The sequence below is a fragment of the Propithecus coquereli genome, unplaced genomic scaffold, assembly GCF_000956105.1.
Source record: "Propithecus coquereli isolate 6110/MARCELLA unplaced genomic scaffold, Pcoq_1.0 Scaffold166, whole genome shotgun sequence".
NCBI lineage: Eukaryota > Metazoa > Chordata > Mammalia > Primates > Indriidae > Propithecus > Propithecus coquereli.
The window spans coordinates 4138655-4161703 of record NW_012141191.1 but is presented as its reverse complement, the minus strand read 5'-3'; the positions used below and the strand labels follow the sequence as shown (position 1 = coordinate 4161703).

The 23049-nt window shown below is 39.8% G+C and overlaps 1 protein-coding gene across 2 annotated transcripts in view; it reads left to right on the top strand.

The window, feature by feature from the left end:
• The window catches only part of PIP5K1B (phosphatidylinositol-4-phosphate 5-kinase, type I, beta), a 297381-nt gene that overhangs the window by 236774 nt on the left and 37558 nt on the right, over positions 1–23049 (top strand). For both annotated transcript variants that reach the window (XM_012641625.1, XM_012641624.1), the window contains one exon: positions 1525–1669. In XM_012641625.1, the coding sequence (XP_012497079.1) occupies positions 1525–1669 (145 nt within the window). The remainder of the gene's footprint in view (positions 1–1524; positions 1670–23049) is intronic.

Below are 23049 nucleotides of genomic sequence, written 5' to 3'. Positions count from 1 at the left end.
ATCTGCCTTATAATTAGTGGCAATTTATTGAAACCTGATGTCAGATTATTTTTCCGACCCAGTTTTCAGTGTTTTGGAGAGTTTTCATATTTTCTCTGTATTTAATGAGAAGTTGAGATCAAGTACATTGAAGATTACAAGCCAAGTGTCATATTAAATCGAAGCCTTTCTATTTTTGAATGTTGAGTACTTTGGTTATTCGCGATTTTATATGATATCCATCACTACAGTTTTCTTTTGACTTGTATCAGAGACAGAGCTCCACCATCCCAATGTGTTGTTCAGTTTCCCAGACCAGAGTCCAGCCCTTCCTGTGCTTGCCTCAGTTTCCCTCCATGCCTCTCCCCACCCCACCATGTATACCCTTCAAATCCAAAATCTAAAACTTCACACTCACGTAATAATGCCTATGGGGGTCATAGTCCATTCCATAGAAAATACCTAATTTTGAATTGTTGTGTCCATAAAGGAATACCAGAAACACCTTAGGTTTATGTTGTGTTTATTATCATCTGTTTTTGTTCAGTTTGGGAGAAAGATGAAAAAGAATCCATGCAGGCTCCAGAGAGATAGGCATGCGTCACTGTTCAGTCTTGAACATTCCTCTTTCCTGACAAGAGTGGGCTCTTGCAAGAGTATTTTTGTGGGCCCCTAAATTTTAAAGAAAAGTTTCTCATTTTTTAAAGGCAGCCTTGTTGTTAAAATATGCAAGAAGAGCCCTGGATAATGTTCAAAAATATGTAGCACTCTGAGAGGCCCAGTGGGGAGGATCTCTTGAGGTCAAGAGTTCAAGACCAGTCCCAGCAAGAGTGAGACCCCGTCTCTACCAAAAAATAGAAAAAATTAGCCAGCATAGTGGTGTGTGCCTATGGTCCCAGCTACTTGGGAGGCTGAGGCAGGAGGATCCCTTGAGCCCAGGAGTTTGAGGTTGCAGTGAACTATGATGATGCCACTGTACTCTAGCGGAGGCGACAGAGCAAGACTGTGTCTCAAAAAGATGAAAAAGAAAAAACAACGTGTGGGCTCAAACAGGGTTAAGGAATAGCTGGCTGTTAGTCTGTCAAAGTATTTGTTTCCTGGCTCTTGAAAAGTCCAAGTCCTTAATTGTAAACTGAGACTCATAGTCATGTGCATATCACAGGCAGGGTAAAGCAGGTTCATTCTTTGTTTATCCATTTGCCAGTCATCCTTTTAATCTCTGTCGAATTATCTCCTTAAGTTCCTAGGAGTTTTTTATGCCATCTTTTGAAATAGTAAATCACTTTATTAGGTTTTTAAAAGAACATTCATAATGCCATTTCCATAAGCCATTTTGTAAATTAATGCAATTTCCGTTCTCTTTAACCTGTTTGCAAGGAGCTATTTTACATTTCTGCTGTAGTTCAGAAGAGTGCAATTAATTCATAATTTAATTTGCAGTGTGATATGTAAAATGAATGCTTTGACTCATTTAAATGATGATGGATACCAAAGCCACATTTATTGCTGAGATTTGAGAGGGTATGTGTTGCTTTCATTCCCCAGCCCTGGGATCCCGACACAGGCCAGACCTGGTGCCCAGCACCCCGTCACTGTTTGAAGCTGCTTCCTTGGCGACCACAATTTCATCTTCTTCCTTGTATGTCAATGAACATTATCCACACGACAGGACTACACTTTATTCCAACAGGTAATACTTAGCACGATCAAATTACCAATCAGCCTGTTACCACGTCACTATCTGGCCTAAACCAGTATCTCTGAATGAGAACATGTTGTCTCTAACAACCAGGATGTGCCTGTCACCTGCCTGGTGAGTAGGAGAGAGAGAGAACATGCTTGATTTTTGCTGTGGCAAAAGTACATTTGAGAAAAAAAAAAAAAAACCCTCATGTTTTTTTCTTTGCAGTTAATCATTATGTCATGTAGAAATTGTATACTTGGCTCTGTGGAAGAAGACAAATCTTTCATCGTTTTTATTTTAGGAATTTCTTAGCAATGGATTTTTTAAAGCAAGTACTCTTGGTTAATATTAAACAGATAGCTGCAAAGACATTTTAATGTTCTTTTTGATAGATGTGTTTGACCTTAGTGACCATGCTAAACAGAATAATGTCCCCCCCACCCCCGAAAGCTGTCCACATCCTAGTTCCTGGAACCTGTGAATATGTCACCTTATATGGCAAAGAGACTCTGTGGATGTGCTTACATTAAGTATACTGAGGTGGGAAGAGTATCCTGAATTATCCAGACAGATCCAAGGTAATCACAGAGTCCTCATAAGAGAAAGACGGAAGGGTCAAAGTCAGAGAAGATGTGCCACCGGAAGCAGGGGTCAGGGGGGCAGAAGAATTTGAAGATACTACTCTGTTGGCTTTGAAATGGAGGAAGGTGCCATGAACCAAGGAATTCAGGCAGCCTCCAGAAGCTGAACAGGCAAGAAAATGTGTTCCCCCCAGAGCCTCCACAAAGGAACACAGTCCTGCCCACAGCTTGAATGTTAGGACTTCTCACCTCCAGAGCTGTAAGAAAATAAATTTGTATTGTTTTAAGCCACCAAGCTGATAATTTGTTATGGCAACAATAGGAAGCTAATACAGTGACGCTCCAAGTTTTAATGTGGGTTTAAATATTGGGGCAATTTATTGAAATTTCCTAGGTAAAGCAATAATTTTTTACTTGAAAATATTTAAACAAAATATTCTTGAACATTGGTTCTAGTGATAGAAAATGACATCTTTACAAAGAGATCACAACGTTGTCTATGGAATTCACTGCTTTGTTGTCTGTTTTTATATATTTAATATATAGTTTTATAACTAACTTTAATTCCAAGAGAGGGACTAATAGGTATTGGCTTTCAATAATTATCTCAATAATTAACAATTAAATGTTAAACTAGTTCTTGTTGAAATCCAGCTGTCAAGAATCAAGATCAGATTTATGCAGGTAAAGTGTTTCTTATACTGTAAGTCATTTTCCACCTTCGGACTAAAAGTTTGATTTACTTCCAGAAAGAGGAGTCAACATTGTAGATTTATTTTTAACATATTTTTTAACATATTTTTAACATCTGTAGAGGTGAGCTTGGTCTTTCGGCAAGTTAAAGTTTAGTTGTTGAACCTGCTCTAGTAACTCTTTCTTGTTGCTGTTCCCTCCTTTCTCAGCTAGTTGAAAGATTAGGCAGCCACTCTAGGTCCAGAAAAATGGAACGAGTTGCAGGGTGAGCTACAGATCTTAGCAGGGCCTGGGTTTGGATTGTTCAGCTATAAGGACCAACAAATAAGGCTATATTATAAATCAATTAACTCACCTGAACTATATAAAAGTCATTTGATTTGGTTAGCTTCCTTGCACTGGAGAAATTTAAAGTGATTTAAATGACTATGTAATACCTAATATTAATATGCACCTTGAATGTTTAAATTTGATATGTGAATTAGTCAAGCAACAGTCTTTTCTATCTGTGTGGCGCAGCTGAACACATGGGCCCACATAAAGTTCTTTTGCTCTCGGATATAAATAGCAGCTCAAAAGATAGGTGGAAAATCACAGGAAGTGCTTAGCAAGGTCAAGAACAATTCTCATGCAAAGCTGTGGTGGTTTCTTACAGTTTGCTACTGTGGTTATTGTATAATTGGATGTGCTCTGAAAACATTTACTGAAATTTTCAGCACAGAAATAAAAGTATTTTTTTGTTTTTTGGTGGCAGCAGTGGTTGTTGTCAAGTATCCAGTCTCTTGGCCAGAGTTATTAAACCCGTGGGTATTCATAAGGTTTCCTTGGGGTCTGGCACTGCCTCTTCCTGACTCCCATCCTTCCCTGCCAGCCTGGAAGCTTCTTCTGCATGCTCCCAGAGCTGTGCTGTAATTCTTGGTACCTTTATTTATGCTGATACTGGGTAGCATACAGATTTGGAGAGGAGACATAAAAAATTAATCTACCTACGTTTTTCCCTTTCTTTGAAATATTTATTTAAAACAAGTGAGTTATTTTAAATAAATCTTTGAGGCATTGTACCTCCAAGTTGCAATTTGATATATTTAGCTATCAGTCAGGGTTCGGTTGCAAGAACCAGAAACCACGTCATCTTAAGCAGAAAGGGATTTAATGTAGGGCACTGGGGCTCACAAAGTCTGTGGAAAGGCAGGAGGAGTGGGCCCCGGGCTGGCACCAGGAAATCCATCCTGGAACACACCTCGAAACTGGGCCACCAGCAGAGCCGCACAGGGGGCCACAGTCAAGCCAGTGCCTGCCAATGGGATACGACCCAGAGAAAATCATTTCAGTGGGCCCAGAATGTTTTTAAAATGAGCCAACATTTAAAAACCAAGCAACTTCTCTAAAGTACCAAGATTCTTTTGGAGAAAAATCAGTTGCTTTGGCACCAATGGGCTCTATTTCCTCCTGGCATCTATCAGCTGCGGGGAAAATCCCGGACCCTCCAGGTCACCACCCTCCGCTTCATCCATCTGTGCTGTCGCCTGCCGGCTTGTGGAAGCATTTCTGCATTTGGCCTTGATGTGTATGAGAAGCCAAAACACAGACCTCAGATCTTAATCACTGACTTAGGGGAATCGATCATAAGGAAAAGAGGCATGGAAGGTGCTAGAGAGAAATAATGGCACGAGAACTCCTCGGAGTTAGTATCCTACTTCTCATGAGCCACCACGCACAACCCTATTCAATTAGGAAACTTCATCAGCAAACTGAAAAAAATTCTCCTATTTTCCTTTAAAGCCCTCCTAGTCCTATGTGGCATTTCTTGAGGCACTAAATAGATACTATTCTAAATCTCATCTGAGCTACTGAGTTTTAAAACCTAATCCAGATAGCCTAGAAAGAAAATGCATTAAAAAGAAGAAGAAAATGTATTGACTATTGATGTGATATTTTACATGTGAGATTTTTCTCTTTCTTTATCTATGAGTCATTTTTCTGTTCAGGCCAAATGGTCTGTTTTCCCATTTTGACACTATGCTGTACAAATCTGTTCTAAAATAAGCTGTAAATATGTCAACTAGCAGTTGTCATTCTGTCAGTCTTTTTAGAATCCTTAACTTTGCAAGGTATTGATTAGCACCTGCACGTCCCCACACCTCAATTATATACTGCAGTGAGAAGCTGCTGTCTCTTAGAATTAGCCCTCTTTTTAAAGAATTATTCTTTCTAACTTCAAAAGCTCCAGTAGTGATCCATTCTTTTTTTTTAAAGTGTACTACAAAACTTGACTAAGAAGCAAAGAAAAAAATAGTATCATCTTAAAAGCATATATTTAACCTGCCAATTGAGAGTACATATTTTCAAGTTCCACTGTACAGTCTTGTGTTAGAGCAGGCAGATCATAGGAATAATAAGAAACTGTCATGAGCACTTGCTTCCCAGTCAAATAGCGGGATTTAAGTTCTGAATTTTTTTTTTTTGTCTATATGCTTTATTGATAATTCGCTTTTACAGTTCACAATGCATTCCACAGATTTAGTTCAGTACAGCTTAAACCACAATGGTATAAATCTTCATTTTATAATTTCTTGCATAACAATGTTTGATATTTGCAAACGCTTTTGGAAGCATGAGATTCAGTCCACAGAGTCAGAGTTTGTGACAAAATTAACTACAGTAAGTCTGTGCAATGAAGTTTATGTTGAAGTTCTAAGTGCATGGCATAAGTTCTGAATTTTTGATACTTGATTTTTTTTCCTAGTAAAAAGTCTGCTCTTTTAAAAGAGATATAAATTGAGTGTACTTTTTTTAGGGGGGGCTACTTAATAACTAAAGCATTTCTAGTAAGGCAAAGTGTTGGGCTTATGTTAATGTCTACCTGTGGTGTTCGTTCAGCAAGTCATTGGCAAATTTTGCTTATTAAAAATAGCACTGCGGTGGCAACTTTTCTATCATAATATTGAGTCATGCTTCAAACTATCAGTAATAATCTAATACTATTAATAATAACAATTATAATATTAGCTAATTATTGGACCTTATTAAAGGCCATGTTAAGCCCTTTACTTGTATTGAGACATTTAATTCTCACAGCAGCTTTGTAAGGTTATTATATTTATCATCTCCAGTCTACAGATGAGGAAATTGATGTTTAGCAACATTAGGTAACTTTCCCAGGGCCACATGGCTAAAAAGTAGAGCCATGACTTTCACCCCCAATACTGATATAGAATATATTTTTATATGATGCTTTTAATGGAAATTTGGTGATATCCATACAAGTTCTCTTCTTCCTCATCTGTTTTGCCTTTTTTTTTCCATGTGATTTGGAGTGAGGATTTTCATCGCCAAAGATGTTAGAGATAGAATGTTCAAACACTTTAAAAATGTAACATTAATTTAAATTTATAAGAAGCCTAAAATAGCTGTCTCCTCAAATTGTTATTTTCAGCTCTCCAGGTAGACTTGAAATCACTACATAATCATTGAGAAGAGACTTTTGTTAGATATGTTTCTGCCGGATTTAGAAATCCCTGTATTTTTTGTCGACATAGCAAGGTTATCAGGAACCTTTATTCCTTACAAAACGAAGGGAGAAGAACGTTGGTTGCAAGAACTTCCTAGTGGTTCCAGTTTTCTAACCCTACTACCCTCAAGGGAGGGACAGAGCACATCTGCAGTGTCTGCTGGGGACAGCACAGCTACCTGCTGTATGTAGACACAGTCCAGGGCTCTACAGCCCCTCGTAGGATGATGCTCTTGTTGATGCCGAATGTTGTATCTGACCTCTTCACACTATGTACTTTTTTGCTTCTTAATCTGGACACTGCTGCCTTGCAGACGGACCTTCTTACCCCACCACCCCAGGTGTTTCTCATGCTCTTTCATCATTCTAAATCGTCACTTAGCACACTAACCCCGGAACTGCCACTGCTCGCCATCTAACATTGGGCAAGTGACTTGAACTTTTTATACCTCAGTTTCCTCATTTGTAAAATGTGAATTATTCTGCTACTGCCCCCAAAGTGTTGTTATAAAGATTAAATGAAATAACAATTGGAAAGCACTTATAATACCTCCTGGAACGTAGCACCATCGAAGCATTTGTTAAAATAATCAAGTGATCTGAGATACCTTGCAGCTTCCCCTAAGTCACACTGTAAGGGACAAGATATATGTGTTGGGCAAAAAGCCATCATAGAGTACTTTGTTAGACAGAGTCCATTCGAGGAAATGGAAAACACACTTGGAATTTCAAAGGGAATTGGTTACAGAGTGTGAGCAGGCTGGAAGAGTGAGGAGGGGAGTTACAGGAACCCAGGTAAATAACCTCAGGAAGCAACTTCCAGCACTTACCAGAACTTAGACTCTCAAAGAAGGGCTCCCACCTGGGGACCTGCTGCTGCTTTAGGAGAAGGGACAGTAGAGGGGGATGCCACCTAAAGAGCTGGGCTAGTGGCAGGAACACAGCTGCCTCCAAGACACTGCCCAAAGGTGAAAGAGAGAAAAATGAGAGAGAAGAGGGCCAGAGGCTTCTGTCCTCTTCCCACCTTCGCGTCCGTCTCCTGCAGTGTCTCGCCTGGCAGGGCCTGGCCAAGGAGCCTGTGGGATGTAGTTTGCCCACTCTCAGCCCCAGCATTGCAAAGTGGAGTTGAGACAGGATTAAGTAACAGCCACAATACATGGAGCAAAAACTAGATAGCTGTAAGATCTTAAAATAATAATAATAATAATTGCAAAGATCAAAGCTTTACAAAGGTAAAGTGTGCGTGCAAGGACAGGAATCCATTTAGACTCACAAAAGGAATCATAGAACCAATTTATTAACATGCCAATGTAACATAGTACTGTGTAAAGTAGCCATAATTTTTTCTTAATGATCTGTGCAATGAGAGATTCCAGTGTTTACCAACAAGTCTGTCTGACAGTCAATAACACATTCCCTGGTACTGTGCTGGTTGTAAATCATAGAAATGGCTTAGCTACTTCCAGACACGTGGGATAGATAAAAAAGGTTTTTTAGCTCAAGAATTCCTCAAAGAGGTTTGTAAGCCTGAGGAACCCAGGTGAAATGCCCCCTGATAAGGCAGTGGACACAGTTTGGGTGCAGGATGGCCATCAGCCATGTCCTCATAAAACACTTGTACTTTGTTACCAAAACCTAGTTTGTGAACCCGCCACCCTGTCCTCTCTCATTGGCTGAATCTAATTCAGTCTGGAGCAAACACACAGAGTTGGGGGAAAATATGGTGTCATGTCCAATCTTCTTAGTGAAGGGAAGGATTTAGTCAACTTTTTCCCAGTATCAGGAAACTAAGTCATCAAGCAAAGGATGGCACGTGTTCAGAGAATAACCCTCCCCAGGATCCTGAAGGAAAGACCTCCTTTGTTCCTCAGCCTCTCAAAAGAAGGACATCTCGTTGTAGGAATTAGGACCGTTGCAGGCATGCTGGCAATACCTGTGAACCCACGAGTGGTGCCACCTCTCCCTCAGGTTGTGACTGGGGCACATGCAGAGAAAATTGGAACCTGAGAGAAGTTTCATAATATGTCTGTTAGTTTAGTTTCCCCTCCCCACCCCCAGAAAGAAAAAGAAGAAGAAAAGCATGTTCTTCTAAAAACATTTTAGAAGAAAATGTTTCTTCTAAAACACTTAGTTTTAGAAGCAAAGCTAAACCACATTAGTCTGCACCTGGATTTTACCAGCTTTTTTTCTTTTTTTGACAGATTATAGAATTACTTCAGAAGTGATTAGCTGTTCAAATGATCCCTCATGTATTTCTGCATGGGCAGGAAATTGAAGTGAATTTTTCAGATATCTGACATTTTATGAAGAATAGGGTTCAGCATTAATTCAAAGAACACTCACAGTTTTTGAGGAACCGGTACATGGTAATATTTCTTGGTGCTTTTTGTGTATTACTAAGGTGGATCTAATTTATGGATAAATCATATTGCCAACAAAAAGGTGGGAGACTATTGGCCAGCCTTTGGTTATCCTAATTTGCAATTTATGCATTCTCTGCCTCTCAGTTCCGGTACCAAAACACCGCATATGTATTTCCCTTGACTTCAAGCCCTAGTGCTACATCTCTGGAGGAATGGCTCGCTGGTGGTGGATGTATCTCTGCAGACCCTGCCCAATTCTCTGCCCTCCTCCATTGATCCTTTGGAGAAATGCTTTACAATGTGGTTAGTTCCTACATCAAGGTACCTCCATCTAGAAATAGGGCCCTGAAATCTGCATTTTAGCAAGTTCCTCAAGGAATTCTGATGGACACGAGGGTGTATGAAAAAAGTTCTTTGGAAATAAACTCCTCTCTCTGTCCTTGAGTAGTGAAACAATGCCTTGTGGATCAGCTGAGACACAGTGGGGCTCCTTCAAGTAATTAAGAGGACATAACATGCAATGCCAAAAATCAAGACCATAGCAAAGTGGGTGTGTTTTCAGATTATACAGTTAAGGAGAACAGGACCTCAGTTCCTTTCTCGTACCTCAGACGTGCCTGGACAGGCCCTAAGCAAAAGTACCCTTGCCTTCAACGTATTTGAGGTTAGCGACACCTCTAGAAAATGTTCCAACCGGCCCCAAACCTGCTTCCCAGCCCAGTTCCTCTGACCTGAGGCCAAACTACATTTCTGCTCAGCAGCTATTCTTGACCTCCCTGCGTCTACAGAGATCCTTGATTCTGCAGCCAAACAGAGTCGCCTCTAGATGCCCTGGGCTTCACTGACCCTCCTTCTCTGCTTAAAAGTCGGTTTGGTCCTTCTAGGGCCTGAGAAGTCCCCCTCTCAATCCTGACCATTTCGCTCTGTCCGTTTGGTTTGGCCACCTTTTGGTTGAGCAGCCTTGTGCAAGTTAGCTTCTCACCCCGGACAGCTCCTGGCCGAGTGGCCTCACCCAGGGCAGCACCCTTCCCGTGGGCTTGTCTGCATCGATTCACCTGCCTTCCCCACCTGGGCCTCTCTTGGAGACGTTCCCTTTTGGCCCACCCATTGCATTTTCACCTGAGCTGTTGCCTTTAGTCTAGCTCTTATGTCACATACAAAGTAGCGGTGACTGCCAGGGCCTGAGATCTGTAATAAGTGAATTTCTTCCAGGCTCACGTTACCAACTCCGGCCATTTCTCCTCCATCCAGGGGCCCTCTTGTTGAGGGCTCTGCCAGAATCCCAAGTTTCCTTTTGTTTCTCTGCTATATCTCACATATACAGGAAGAGTCACAAACACAATTTCTTCCAAGGCAAGTAGAAAGTTGATCCTCAACATCCTCTGTTTAATCCTTCTGTTATCTTTGGAATTGTCTCCACAGTAGCCAGCTTTATCTCCCGTAAATTAGATGATTTGTTGATCTTTGGGGGAAAGAATTTCACCAGGGAAGTCCACAAACGTAAGCTGCTGCTGAGGACTCATTAACTTCACAGAATGAACTGGCCCAGCCGCCCCACAGGCAGAACAAAGCCTCTGCCACAGCCGCCTTTGGCTTTTAGCTCCTGATGGTGATGGGTGTCAGGAGAATTAGGCAAGTGTGATGAGGGAGTTGGGAGGCAATGCTAAATTCTCATTCAGAATAATATTAATCCAAATGTAATTATTTAATAGCCTGTTTTCAAGGATAAAGTAATAAAGATGAAATATATAATGATATAAAGGATCTCATTAGTTTTCTGACCAGCTATAATAAAAATTAGTGTTTGGAAGGTCACAAAAGAACTTAAAAATGACCAGACTTGATTTCTCAATGAAGGATTTGGCTGAAATGCAAATGTCATCCTACTGATGGCTACTTGGAAAAAAAAAAAAATGAGAGCGTTTCCCTGTTTTTTCTTTCATTGTTTCTCATCACACTGGAAGAATGCCTCTGAGTATGTAAGCACTTCCTCTGGGGAAACGTGTTTTTATTTATTTTTTTTTTTTTTATTTTTTTTTTTTTTGAGACAGAGTCTCACTCTGTTGCCTGGGCTAGAGTGCCGTGGCGTCAGCCTAGCTCACAGCAACCTCAAACTCCTGGGCTCAAGCGATCCTACTGCCTCAGCCTCCCGAGTAGCTGGGACTACAGGCATGCACCACCATGCCCGGCTAATTTTTTCTATATAGTTTTAGTTTTCCAATTAATTTCTTTCTATTTTTAGTAGAGACGGGGTCTCGCTCTTGCTCAGGCTGGTTTCGAACTCCTGAGCTCAAACGATCCGCCCGCCTCAGCCTCCCAGAGTGCTAGGATTACAGGCGTGAGCCACTGTGCCCGGCCTGGAAACGTGTTTTTACATTCTATTTACATGCGAGTGTGTCTGGTTTGCCCTAATAATCCCAACTGCCCTCACCTGCCATGTTCTGTGTGGTCGCCGAGTCGTGACAGAGGAGAGGCCAGGCGTTCCAAGGCCAGGTCAAAGCTCAGTTAGGAAACAGGTCAAGTGTTTCCTTCTTTGCCTTTCGCCTACCCACCCTCCTGCTTCTCCAATCCCAGTAGCAAAACTGGCCCTAAAAGAATCACGAAGCTTTGGAAATGGAAGGGGGCTTTAGCCATCATGTCATCCAGACTTTTTATTTATTAGAAAATTTAATTTATTTAAAAATGTATAAATAAATAAATTATTTTTATATCAAAACTACATGCACAGAGTTTAACAGTCAAGTAGTTATATAAATTTTGTTAGGAAAAGAACAGGTCCCTTACCACCTCCCCCTCTACTTTATTGTCCCCATATGCAATTTCGACTCTCTGAGCTAATTCCTTTGGCGATTATTATAATTCCATTTCTCTAAATAATAGGCTTCCATTGCTGTTTCTTGATCGTTTGGGTTTAGGCATTAGCTAATAACTGCCCAGTACAGAAGTGAAGATTTAACTATCTTTTCTCCAGCCCACACCTACCGCAGACACACACTCTCCAACCCTCACCCCCTGCACCCTTGCAGTCTCCCAGGAGAGTTACATGTGATTGTGCTCGGATCAATATTCAGTATGTTATTATGCTGAATATTATGATATATTCTCCTAGTTTTCCCTTCCTAGGCACCTTTTTGTTTTCCTTGTTATAAACAGTTGCCTTGTTCTTTTGTTTGCTTAGTTTTCTGTGTATTTTTCTTTAATGGAACCCTAAGCTCTCCACTAATCGTCTTCATTGTTTCCAAAATCCCTTAGATGCACTAAGTCTGTTCATTTCATTGTCTTGCAGAAGTTTCCCCCAGAGCCTTCTGACCTGCTCCAGTCTGGACTGGCTGCCTTTTGGGGCTTGATGCACACATGTTACTTCGGGGTCTCCCTGCTCCATCATTTCAGGGATCCCAGTCACCTCCTGTCTGTACTGGTTCCCTTGTTTGTCATATCCTGTATCTTTCTCTTTCTTGGTTTATGCCCTCATGTCTTCCAGAAGAATCTCTAGCATCCTCCGGTATGAAAAGAATTCACAGAGAGCAAAATATTTGAGATCTTGCATGTCTAAGACTTTTTTCTAACCCCAATACTTGATTGATAGGTTAGCTGGTATAGAATTCCAGGTTTTGTAAATCTTGGTTTTTTTTCAAAATTGTGGAGGTTCTGCTTCATTGTCTTCTAGTTTCCAGTTACCACTGAAAAATCCAGTCCTGCTCTGAGTCCCAATCTTCTGTATATGGCTGTATTTTCTTTCCAGAAACTTGTAATGTCTTCAGTTTTTTCCCAGCGTCCCAATATTTCACTCTGATGTAGCCTCTTGTGGGTCTATTTCTAGCCAACGTGCTGAGCTCTCAGAGGGTCTGTTCAGTCTGCAAACTCGTGTTTTGAGTTTGAGGAAGTTTTCTTAACTATTTTTTTATTTCCTCATGTATGTTTTCTTTCTTCTTTCTGTAATTCTTTTCATGCATATGGAATCTCCCGGATTTGTCCTCCAATTTTCTCTCCTTTTCTCTCTTCATTTCCATGTATTTATCTTTCTGTTCTATTTCCTGAGAGATTTCCTCCATGGCATCTCCTAATCCTTCCACTGAGTTTTTAATTTTCGTTACCATATTTTCTAAGAATTCTTTTTTTTTGTTTGCTGAGATTACATTTTTTAGCAGTCTTTTCTTATTTCGTGGTTGTAATTTCTTCTCTTTTCTTTCTGAGGATATTAGGATCATGTTGTTTTCTTTGCTCTGATTTTTATCTCTTCTCCCTTTCTGGTCTCCATTTTCATTCAGGTTGCCTTTTTCTTTTTATTTTAGTCTGCGTCTTTCATACTGGGAGTTTTCTTCAGATTTTTAGAAATCCTTGTTTGCCTTGTCAAAGTTTGACTGGGAGACTAAAGAGCTGACTGGAAACTTAGGCACCTGAGCAAGGCTTGTTGACGAACAAGCTGTTGAGCTGGTCAGATTCCCTGCAGAAGATGCTTCCGGTTTCTTGTCTGGAGGGGAAAGGCCTGGCTGTCAGCTTTCTGGAACCTCTGGCAGTAAAGAGAGCTGGATGTCTCAGCATCCAGTATACACATATTCACTTCTTCTCTCTTTTCCCTCAACTGCTTCTGGTGTCCCTGGGTCCACATATCCTATCTTCCTCAAAGGAAATGAAAATGAAACCTTCCAATCTTGTCTTGCAATGGGGCAGGGTATTGCCCGGCTATATATTTCTTTGCTTTCCCAGTAGTAGGTTAAGTTTTATCTCTCTTTAGTTTGCAGGAAGTTGCTCATGTGCCTTCTAGACTCCAAAATTTTGCTTCTGTTAGCCTCTTCCCATCTGCCACCCTTTTATAGGTTTATGTCCTTTTTAAACCTTTTATTATAATTATAGAGAGTTGGATTTGTCAGTAAAATTAGATGGTATATGTGCCATTTGCCTTGGTTTCTTTGTCTATAAATTGAGAGAGGCCAAGAGAGTTGCTGCATGAAGATTTCCAAGGTTTGCGACATAACTTAATAGTAGAATTGGAGCTAAGACCTACACTTCCTGACTCCTTGTTCAGGGCAATCTCATTCAAAATAATCCATAATGGGTTAATCCATAATCACTATGTTTCTGATGGGGTGTGAATGAGTTTAAAAGGCTACTTTGCAAAGAGTTCTTTGATTGGTATCTCATCACAAGGCAGTAAATCAGGAAGCATTTCAGTCCTTCCTAATGCCATCACGCTGTACAGGCAAGCCCCACATAGGAGAAGGACTAGTGAAAAATGTTGATAGGACCAACAGTGGCTATGCCAAGTTACACTTCTCCATGTCACCAGAGCTGCACCAGGGCTACCCTCCATGTGGGAAGAAATGGGATTACAGTCAAATACCCAAATTTCACTAGCACTTGCCCCACCTGCTGTGGTAGATGCCAAGTCCCCTGTCAAGCACTTTCCAAGTACACCTGTCAGCCCCAGAGGTATCTCCTTGGTGCTCACAAACGAATGCAATCCCATTGACAGCCTCTATGTCTCTTCATCCCCAGCAGTCTCCCATCAGGCATGGTTCCTGCCCCACTCCTGCTGGGCCTCTTGCCCCATACTTTAATTCTATATCCCCAAACATTTATAAAATGCTAGAGAGGATGGAAAAGGTGGAAAATCCTAGCTCTTGAGAAACTATAATATTTGCATAAATAGATACAATGGAAAGCTGGTGGTATTCAGTTCAATGAAAGACCTACACAAAGTGAGTTGAGAGGACAGAGTTGGGAAAGACGACTTGCCTGGCGCTGTCTATGATGCCTGCCACAAAGCAAGAGTGCTTATGTTTGGTCAAACCAAGAAAGGATTTCAAAAGTGACAATGTCATTTTATAAAGAGTTTAATTCCAGGAAGATGTGTATTGATCACTTGCTTCTGTCAATTTTTGTAACGTAATGACTACATCTGACTTTTCAAGTGCAAACAGGTGCATGAACTCATCAACCCAGGGGCTGTGAGAGAGAGCAGAGCTCCCCAGTTTGTTCCTGGTTGTCATTCATCCCATGTCATTCTGTGGTGATGACAGAATTAAAATTCCATTTCCTTTGCCTCAGTGACATAGAAACCAGGGGCTCCCACATAAAGCCTTCTCAGTGTGATCGCTGGAAAACTAGGGAACTGGATATTTTTGTTGAAGAATACACAGTTCTCAGATGTAACCTGAGCATGGCACTTCTTTGCCAAAACAGGAAGGAAGGTCACCTGAGAGCTGGCCTCAGACTGAAATAATTACATGAATTCTGGGAAGTGGTGAGAGCTTTGTAGTTTTATAGCACTTATCTAATAATGCTTATAGATGCTTTTAGATGTCAATCTGGAAGATAATTTTTTAAAACTGTTGAGTGATGACTACCATTAATTAATGTACATTTTTGTTTATGGTAAGCCTAAGAACCATTCATTGAATGCATACGCTATACCATGTAGTCTGCCAAGAACTTCATAGGTATTATTTTATTTAATACACCCATCAAACCTGTAAGGTGTAAGCACTGGTGGAGTTAATAAAAGGGACTTTCTTAGAAACATAAATGACAGGATCATAGAAAAATCAATTATTGCCAAGAGTATTGTGTGCCCAAACCTAAGACCGTATTAAAAACATAATAACTTGACCCCTGAAATGAACTTCTAGATAAAAGGAAACTTTTTTTTCCTCTAAAATCTGTAATTCTTCAATCGTTATGAATACACTCTCAAATGCATCATTTGAAAACATTCCTAGATTTGAGTTTCATAAAATGTGACCATGGTCAATCAGAAAGTGGCCCCATAACTGATAAAAAAATAACATAAGTTAAATAGCAAATAGTTCATGAGTGGACTCATACGATATGATTTAGGCTTAGATCAACGTTGCATATTTATATGTTGCTGGAGAATGTATAGGATATCTTATATATCTTGTCACTTTGCATTAACAAGCAGAAGTGAGCCCAAGTTTCAGTAAGAAATGCTTTCAGCCAAGTAATTGGTAAGCATGGCTTGAACTAGAACTTTCCAAATGTTATGATGTGGCCCACGGGTAAGCCACAGATAGATGAGCAGAGACACTTATCCCCTCAGTCTTCAGGGTGGTGAGGGGTCCTAGCTGAAGCTCCCCAGGATAATTCACCTCAGGTACCAGCAGTCTCCTCCTCATTCCCCAGAGGGCAATATAATTGTTATCATATGCTATGAATGTCATGACACTACAAAAGGTGGAGAAGCACTGGCTTAAAATAGAATAAAGGATATTTGTCATTTATTTAACATAAAGTGCGAAGATATATACCATCCAGGGTGGGTACAGCTACCCAGTGACACGCTCAAGGATCCAAGGTCTTTCCATCTGTCTGCTTTGCCATCCTTTACTTTTTGGTTTTTGCTTCTCTCATGTGTTTCCCTGTGGTTACAAGATGGCTGCCATGGCTTCAGACATCACGTCCTCACTCCAGGGACTACTGCAGGAAGGAAATAGAAAGAGCAAAGAAAATAAAAAGGGTGGGGAGGGGAAATTTCACATTGCAGGCTCTGTTCTTTTATTGGGGTTTGCCCAGTTGTGGCCCCATCTGCATCCTCTTAATAGCTCATGCCAGAAGTGTATCACACAACCACCTCTAGCTGCAAAGGAGGCTGGGAAGAGACCTCCCTTCCCTGAGACTACTATAGGAGAGGAAAAGATTTATTCTCCTCACTCATCACTAGGTTCATGGCTGAGGCCCCTATAACCAAAGACAGATTAACGAGAGAAAAGCATATAAATTTATTTAATGTAACTTTTACGGCCGGGCATGGTGGCTCACACCTGTAATCCTAGCACTCTGGGAGGCCAAGGTGGGAGGATCACTTGAGCTCGGGAGTTTGAGACCAGTATGAACAAGAGTGAGACCCCATCTTTACTAAAAATAGAAAAAATTAGCTGGGCGTCATGGTGTGCACCTGTAGTCCCAGCTACTCAGGAGGCCAAGGCAGGAGGATCGCTTGAGCCCAGGAGTTCGAGGTTGCTGTGAGCTAGACTGACACCACAGCACTCTAGCCAGGGCAATGGAGTAAGACTCTGTCTCAAAAAAAAAAAAAAAAAAAAAAAAACGTTTTACATGACATAGGAGCCTTCAGAAATGACCCAAAGAAACATGTAAACCTGTGTATTTTTTATGCTAGGTTTGATTGAGAAGTGGCTATTCATGGAAAAGTATGATTGGACAAAGAGGGTATATGATCTAATGGTAATAAATTGGGGGGAAATAAGCAAGTCTTGTTTGTTCAGATTCTTCACTGTGTCTCTGTGTCTTCCTTTCCTTCAGGTATAGGGAGGGCACCTGTGGAATGAGGGTCTTATGACCCTTCAGAGAAAGGTCAGAGAAGTCTTCCATGGCCTGCTTCAGGGGAGAAGGTCAGAGAGTGACCTTCCTAGGTTTTATGACCTGTTTTCTCAAATGCCAACATGCCATATTTTGGGGTAACATGTCCTGAACTCCGTCACTGCTGATCTATATCTACTACCCAGACTCAAAACTTGGGGTTCTATTAGCAAAGACAGGGTACTATGGCCATTATGTAGGCAGTAGTGATAATGCCAAACAGATCGTAAGGAAAAATGCCAGGATTTTTTTTTTTTTTAACTAAACAGACTTTCTGCTTCTTAAGTGACTCTTCCAGCTAAAATACCACCCACTGGGCCATTTTCACCACAAACTAAAAGCCTACTCTGTGGAAATGGGTTTGAAACAGAGCAAGAGAAAAGTTTGTGCAAATTTTAGTCAGAGAAATTTAAGTTTTCTCAGTATTCATTCTCATTCAGACATCAAAGCAGCATTTATGATTTTGTGGCTTTGTAGTTGTAGAACTAGGTATGATTTTTTGCCTTTTTTCCCCTATTCAATAGTATACTAAGGCATTAGTATTGTTAATTATTTTTAATAATTATTTGGGCTCTTTGGAAAGTTATGTGAGATGTCTCAAGAATCAGAGCACAGAGCTGTTTTTTTTCATTTCTTGAACATTAATATAAAATATAATATAATATAAAAGTCATCACATAATGATGAATCATATAATCATATAATATTAAAGTCATAATGTAAATGTCTCACACCACAGATTTTATTTTTTTTATTTCAATCCTTAAAAATGTGTCGTGATATGCTTTACAGTGCAATATTTGGTCAATTTTATTAAGTATTCCATTTGCACTTTTTTCTTTTTTTTATTTGTATAAATAGATGGGGTACAAGTATAATTTTGTTTTGATATATTGCATAGTGGTGATATATTGCATAGAGGGCTTTTAGTGAATCCATCACTGGAATAATGTACATTGTACTCAGTAAGTCATTTCTCATCATCCATTTCCCTCCCACTCCCTCACCCTTCCGAGTCTCCCCTGGCTCTCATTCCACACTCTACTTCCATGTGTACACATTATTTAGCTCCCTCTTGGAAGCAAGAACATGTGTGTTTGTCTTTCTGAGATGTTTCACTTAAGATAATGGCCTCCAGTTCTATCCATGTTGCTGCAAAAGATATGATTTCACTGTTTTTAGAGCTGAATAGTATCCCATTGTGTATATACACCACATTTTATTCATCTATATCTGTGGTTACAGTGGACGTTCACACCACAAATTTTAAATGGTTAACTTCCGATGGGTTAAGCAGTATTAACTGTGGATACTTACAGGTATTTTTTCTCATTTCATCAGAATTGATGACAGAGCAAAGTGTTATTTTTATGGTGTTGCAAAGTCTGTATAAGAAATCCATGGTACTCAGGAGAAACTAAATGTAATAATTACCTTGGATTAATTAATCATTTTTAGGAAGTTGGCTCATAGCATTCCCAATATTGACTCAGAAGGAAAAAAGAATGAGAAGGAAAACACCAGCCATCCAGGATCTTTCCTTGATGACTTGGAAAATCTTAAATTTGAGTGATAGGAATAATCGTGAGCCAATTTTTAATCTATAATAAAGAATAAACTTTCTCTGCTTTATGAATTCACTTCCTGATTATGAAAATTATGCAAGAACTTTATAATATGGGGAATTTGGGAAAGAAAACAATTATTCTTCCTCCTACCCCCTTAATACAATTACTGATGCTTTTGTAAACCCCAGTTGGCTCTTTTCAGATAGGTATAGTTCATGATATGATTGGAATCACAGTTCAAATGCCACTTTATAATACACATATTTCTAAGGCACTAAATATTCTGTATTCTCTTCATTCTTCTCTTCATGTTTTTCTAGGTTTTGTTTTTATCACAGATATGCTTTAGGAAGCCAACACCACCAACCTGTCCGCTCCCCACCCCCATGTCCTCGCCACGAAAGGCAGTCACCCTTTTTTATCTGATTTATTTGCTTATTTCTCTCCATCTCCCTAAACAAAATACATAGAGTTGCTACTTCCTGGATTATTTTATCTCACTTTGAAAGAGGATGATATAGTTCCCTTTTATCACCCTACCTTCACACTAGCCCTCCTCATCCCCTCTGTCCTGCTGGTGGACCTGTATCATAATTTTAGTTAGATTATTTACCTTATTATGTCATAAATACTATTCACAACTGTACCCTGTTGTAAAGGTTCATTACTTTTCCTTATATTTTTCCCCAAAATGAATGATGTTCTGTTTTGTTTCATTTCCTTGGTTGTCTACATGCTTATTACTAGTCGAATCTCAAGCTCTTCGCCACATCGGATTAGCTCAGAAGCATCAGATGCTGCATCAGAGTTGTGCATCTGACTCGTCTACCCCCAGCGCCTCTGACCTGGCCTCGTCTGCTGTCCATGCCTGGTGCACAGCTGTCATCCTGGGAACCTCCTTCACCTTTGTCCTGGGGACCCACTTTGTCTCTGATGTTTGCTCCCCTGCTTCATCATTTCCATATTTTCCTTTTCTTGGTATATTCCCTTGTTTTTGTGAAGTACCTTCTCCAGTATCTTTTTGAGAAAAAGATCATGGGAAGTAAATTTTTTGAGATCTTACATGTCTGAAAATGCCTTTATGCTAAGCTCACTCATAAGTAATAAGTTAGTGGGATAAATAAATAGTAATAGGTTAGTAGTAGTAATAGTGGTAATGGGTTAGTAATAGTAGTAATAGGTTAGTAGGATAAATAAATAAAATTTCCAAAATTTTATTTTGGAAATAGTTTTCCTTTAGGTTTTCAAAGACATTATTCCATGGTCTGCAGGCTCCCCGGTTGTTGTCGAGAAATTCAAAGTTATCTGTTTCCCCATCCTTTGCATGTGATCTATTTTTCTCCCATCTCTGAAAGTTTAAAGATCTTCTCTTTTTTATGATTAAGCACCTTGAGGTGAGTCTTATTTTCATCCATCACAAAGTGTAGTCAGTGGGCCTTTTCATTCTGCACATTCAGGTCCTTCAGATGGAGGACATTTTCTTTTTTTTTTTTTTTTTCCTTTTTTGGTTTTTTAGTTTTTGGATTTTTTTTGAGGTCCAGGAAATTTTCTTGATTTCTTTGCCTCTGTTTTTTCTTTTCTCTCTTTCTTTATCTCTTCATTTGAAAATTGGAGCTGCTACTGGACTGGCGTATGATTCTGTTGTTTTTTCTCCATCTCCTATCTCTGTGTTTTTGCTCTATTTTTTGTGAGATTTCCTCAAATTTCCATACGACCTTGTTAATGAATCAGTTCTACTATTAATATCATGTTTTACTTCCCCAGTCTCTTTCTAATCCTTATTATTTCTTTTTGTAGTTTCCCATTTTTTCACTTTGTAAGTACACTAACTTATCCAAGGATATAAATGATAGTTGGGATATAGGGGTTTCTTGACATTTTTTTTCCCCTACATAACCTCTATTTTCTCCAGTTAGCTTTTTCTGTATTTTCTTTCTCTTTTACAACAGTGGCTTTTCTCAGATTTCTAGTAATCCTTAGTTGTCCACTTAAAAGTGTGTCACTACAAATCTTTAGAGACAGAAAGTAAATTAGCAGTTACCTAGTGCTGGGGGATTTGGGGAAAATGGAGTATCTGTTAATGAATGAGTACAATTTTCTTCTCTGGGTGATGAAATTACTCTAAAATTGGTTATGATGATAGTTGTATGACTCTGAATATGCTAAAAGCCATTGAATTGTAGACTGTAAATGGACCGATTATATGGTATATGTATATGTATTTTTGTTATTTGCCACAGAAAAATTAAAGGTTTAATACTAGCTTTATCTTCTCTTCTCCTATGGTTCTTTGATTTGAAGGCAGTCATGTAGTCCCTCTAGACCAGCGGTCCCCAGCCTTTTTGGCACCAGGGACCAGTTTCACGGAAGACAATTTTTCCACAGAGGGTGGGGGGGATGGTTTCGGGATGATTCAAGCACACTACATTTATTATGCAGTCAAACCTCTCTGCTAATGATAATCTGTATTTGCAGCTGCTCCCCAGCACTAGGATCACTGCCTCAGCTTCACCTCAGATCATCAGGTGTTACATTCTCATAAGGAGCGCGCAACCTAGATCCCTCGCATGCCAGTTTACAGTAAGATTTTTGTTCCCACGAGAACCTAATGCCACCACTGATCTGACAGGAGGCAGAGCTCATGTGGTGATGCGAGCAATGGGGAGCGGCTGTAAATTCAGATGAAGCTTCACTCACTTGCCCACAGCTCACCTCCTGCTGTGCCACTCAGTTCCTGACAGGCCAAAGACCAGAATCAGTCCTCGGCCCAGGAGTTGGGGACCGCAGCTCTAGACTGAGTCAGGAGCTCAGAGTATTAAAATCACAGTGGGTAGGGGTACAGTGGCCAAGTTTACTGTCCTCTGTGATACTTGATCTTGCAGCTGACTTAATTCCTATTTGCATTTCTGGTCCCTAGAATTGCACCTGATAATTAACTTAATATTTCTTAAATGTTCATCAGGTAAATAAGAGAATTATTTGTAGTTAACAGCACAATTGTATCATATATACATACATATAGATACAATTTCAAGGCAATTCTAAATTGTCCCCTCCCCCAACTAAAACATTTCAATATAAAATAACCTTGGTCCAAAGTCTGCTTGTTAATAACCATGATTTCTAAGATCTCGAGTCTCTAAAACCTTGTAATTTTGTTTCTCAACCTAAAATGCCACCCTTCTTTTACTTTTGAAAAGAACCTTTGTCTCTTTGCATCAATGAAAGAAACTTATATTTGATTTAGATTATTATGTATAACAACTTGACCTTTCCAAAGCATAACAACCATTCAGAACTGGCTACATAATTTGCATGATCTCATGCAAATTAAAAATGTGGGGCCTCTTGTTCAAAAATTATTATCAATTTCTAGAAGACAACAGCAGAGCATTTAAGCTAAGCAAGGGACCATTTTAAACACAGGAACCCATATAATTGCACAGGTCACACACCCATGAAGTCAGCCCTGAGACTATTTCTGGAAGGAAGACACTTTTGATGTTCCTGCCAATAACAGTTTGCTTTGGTTCAGTGATTACAATGACTAACACTTCCCCTGCTCAGGGACCTTTGCTATGGGAGCAGCGGGGAGCATTCATTATATGGTCATTGCCTAAAACTCCACATTTCAGCTAGTTTCATCGACAGCAATTGCGTGCTTCACCACTGTGGACATTCAGTATTAGGTGGTGGGGATTTCAGGTGCTTTCTTCCTGCTCTGACAGTAACTTTCAATGGGTCAAGTTCTTCAAGCCAAATTAAATTAAAACTCAAGATCTGATCCCCAAGGGAGAAAGAACTTGAATAAATACATATCTCCTATTTCTGAGCTCCTGGAAGTTTGTAGAGATACTTATTCCCTCCCCCAACTTGTTTTCGGCTGAATGCATCTGAGCACCTGCTATTCATATCAGAAGGAAATGAAATCAATAGCATTTTTCTTCCCCAGTGGCAGTCTTTAAACTTCCTTCTCTTTTGCCAGTAAGTCATCATTCTTCTTCAAGACTGCTTTTATACTCAGGCATGTCCAAGATTTCCTTGACTTATTTGTTTTGAACTTTGAATCTGATAGACACTTGGAAATTCACGTGGTTCCACGCTCACCCAGAGAGGCACTTTACACAAACATAGTGGACTAAAAGGTCTCTTAAGGGTTTATAAAAGGATGATTATGATGCCATTAAGAGAAGTAAAGCCCTAAGGGAAGTAAAAAGCTAATATTTATTCATCATGAGTAAACATCCGGTCTTAGCTATCTCAGAACAGGGGCATGTATTAATACATTGAACTTTGAATACATTGGCATCTCAGTTCTGTGGTTGCCTTGTTG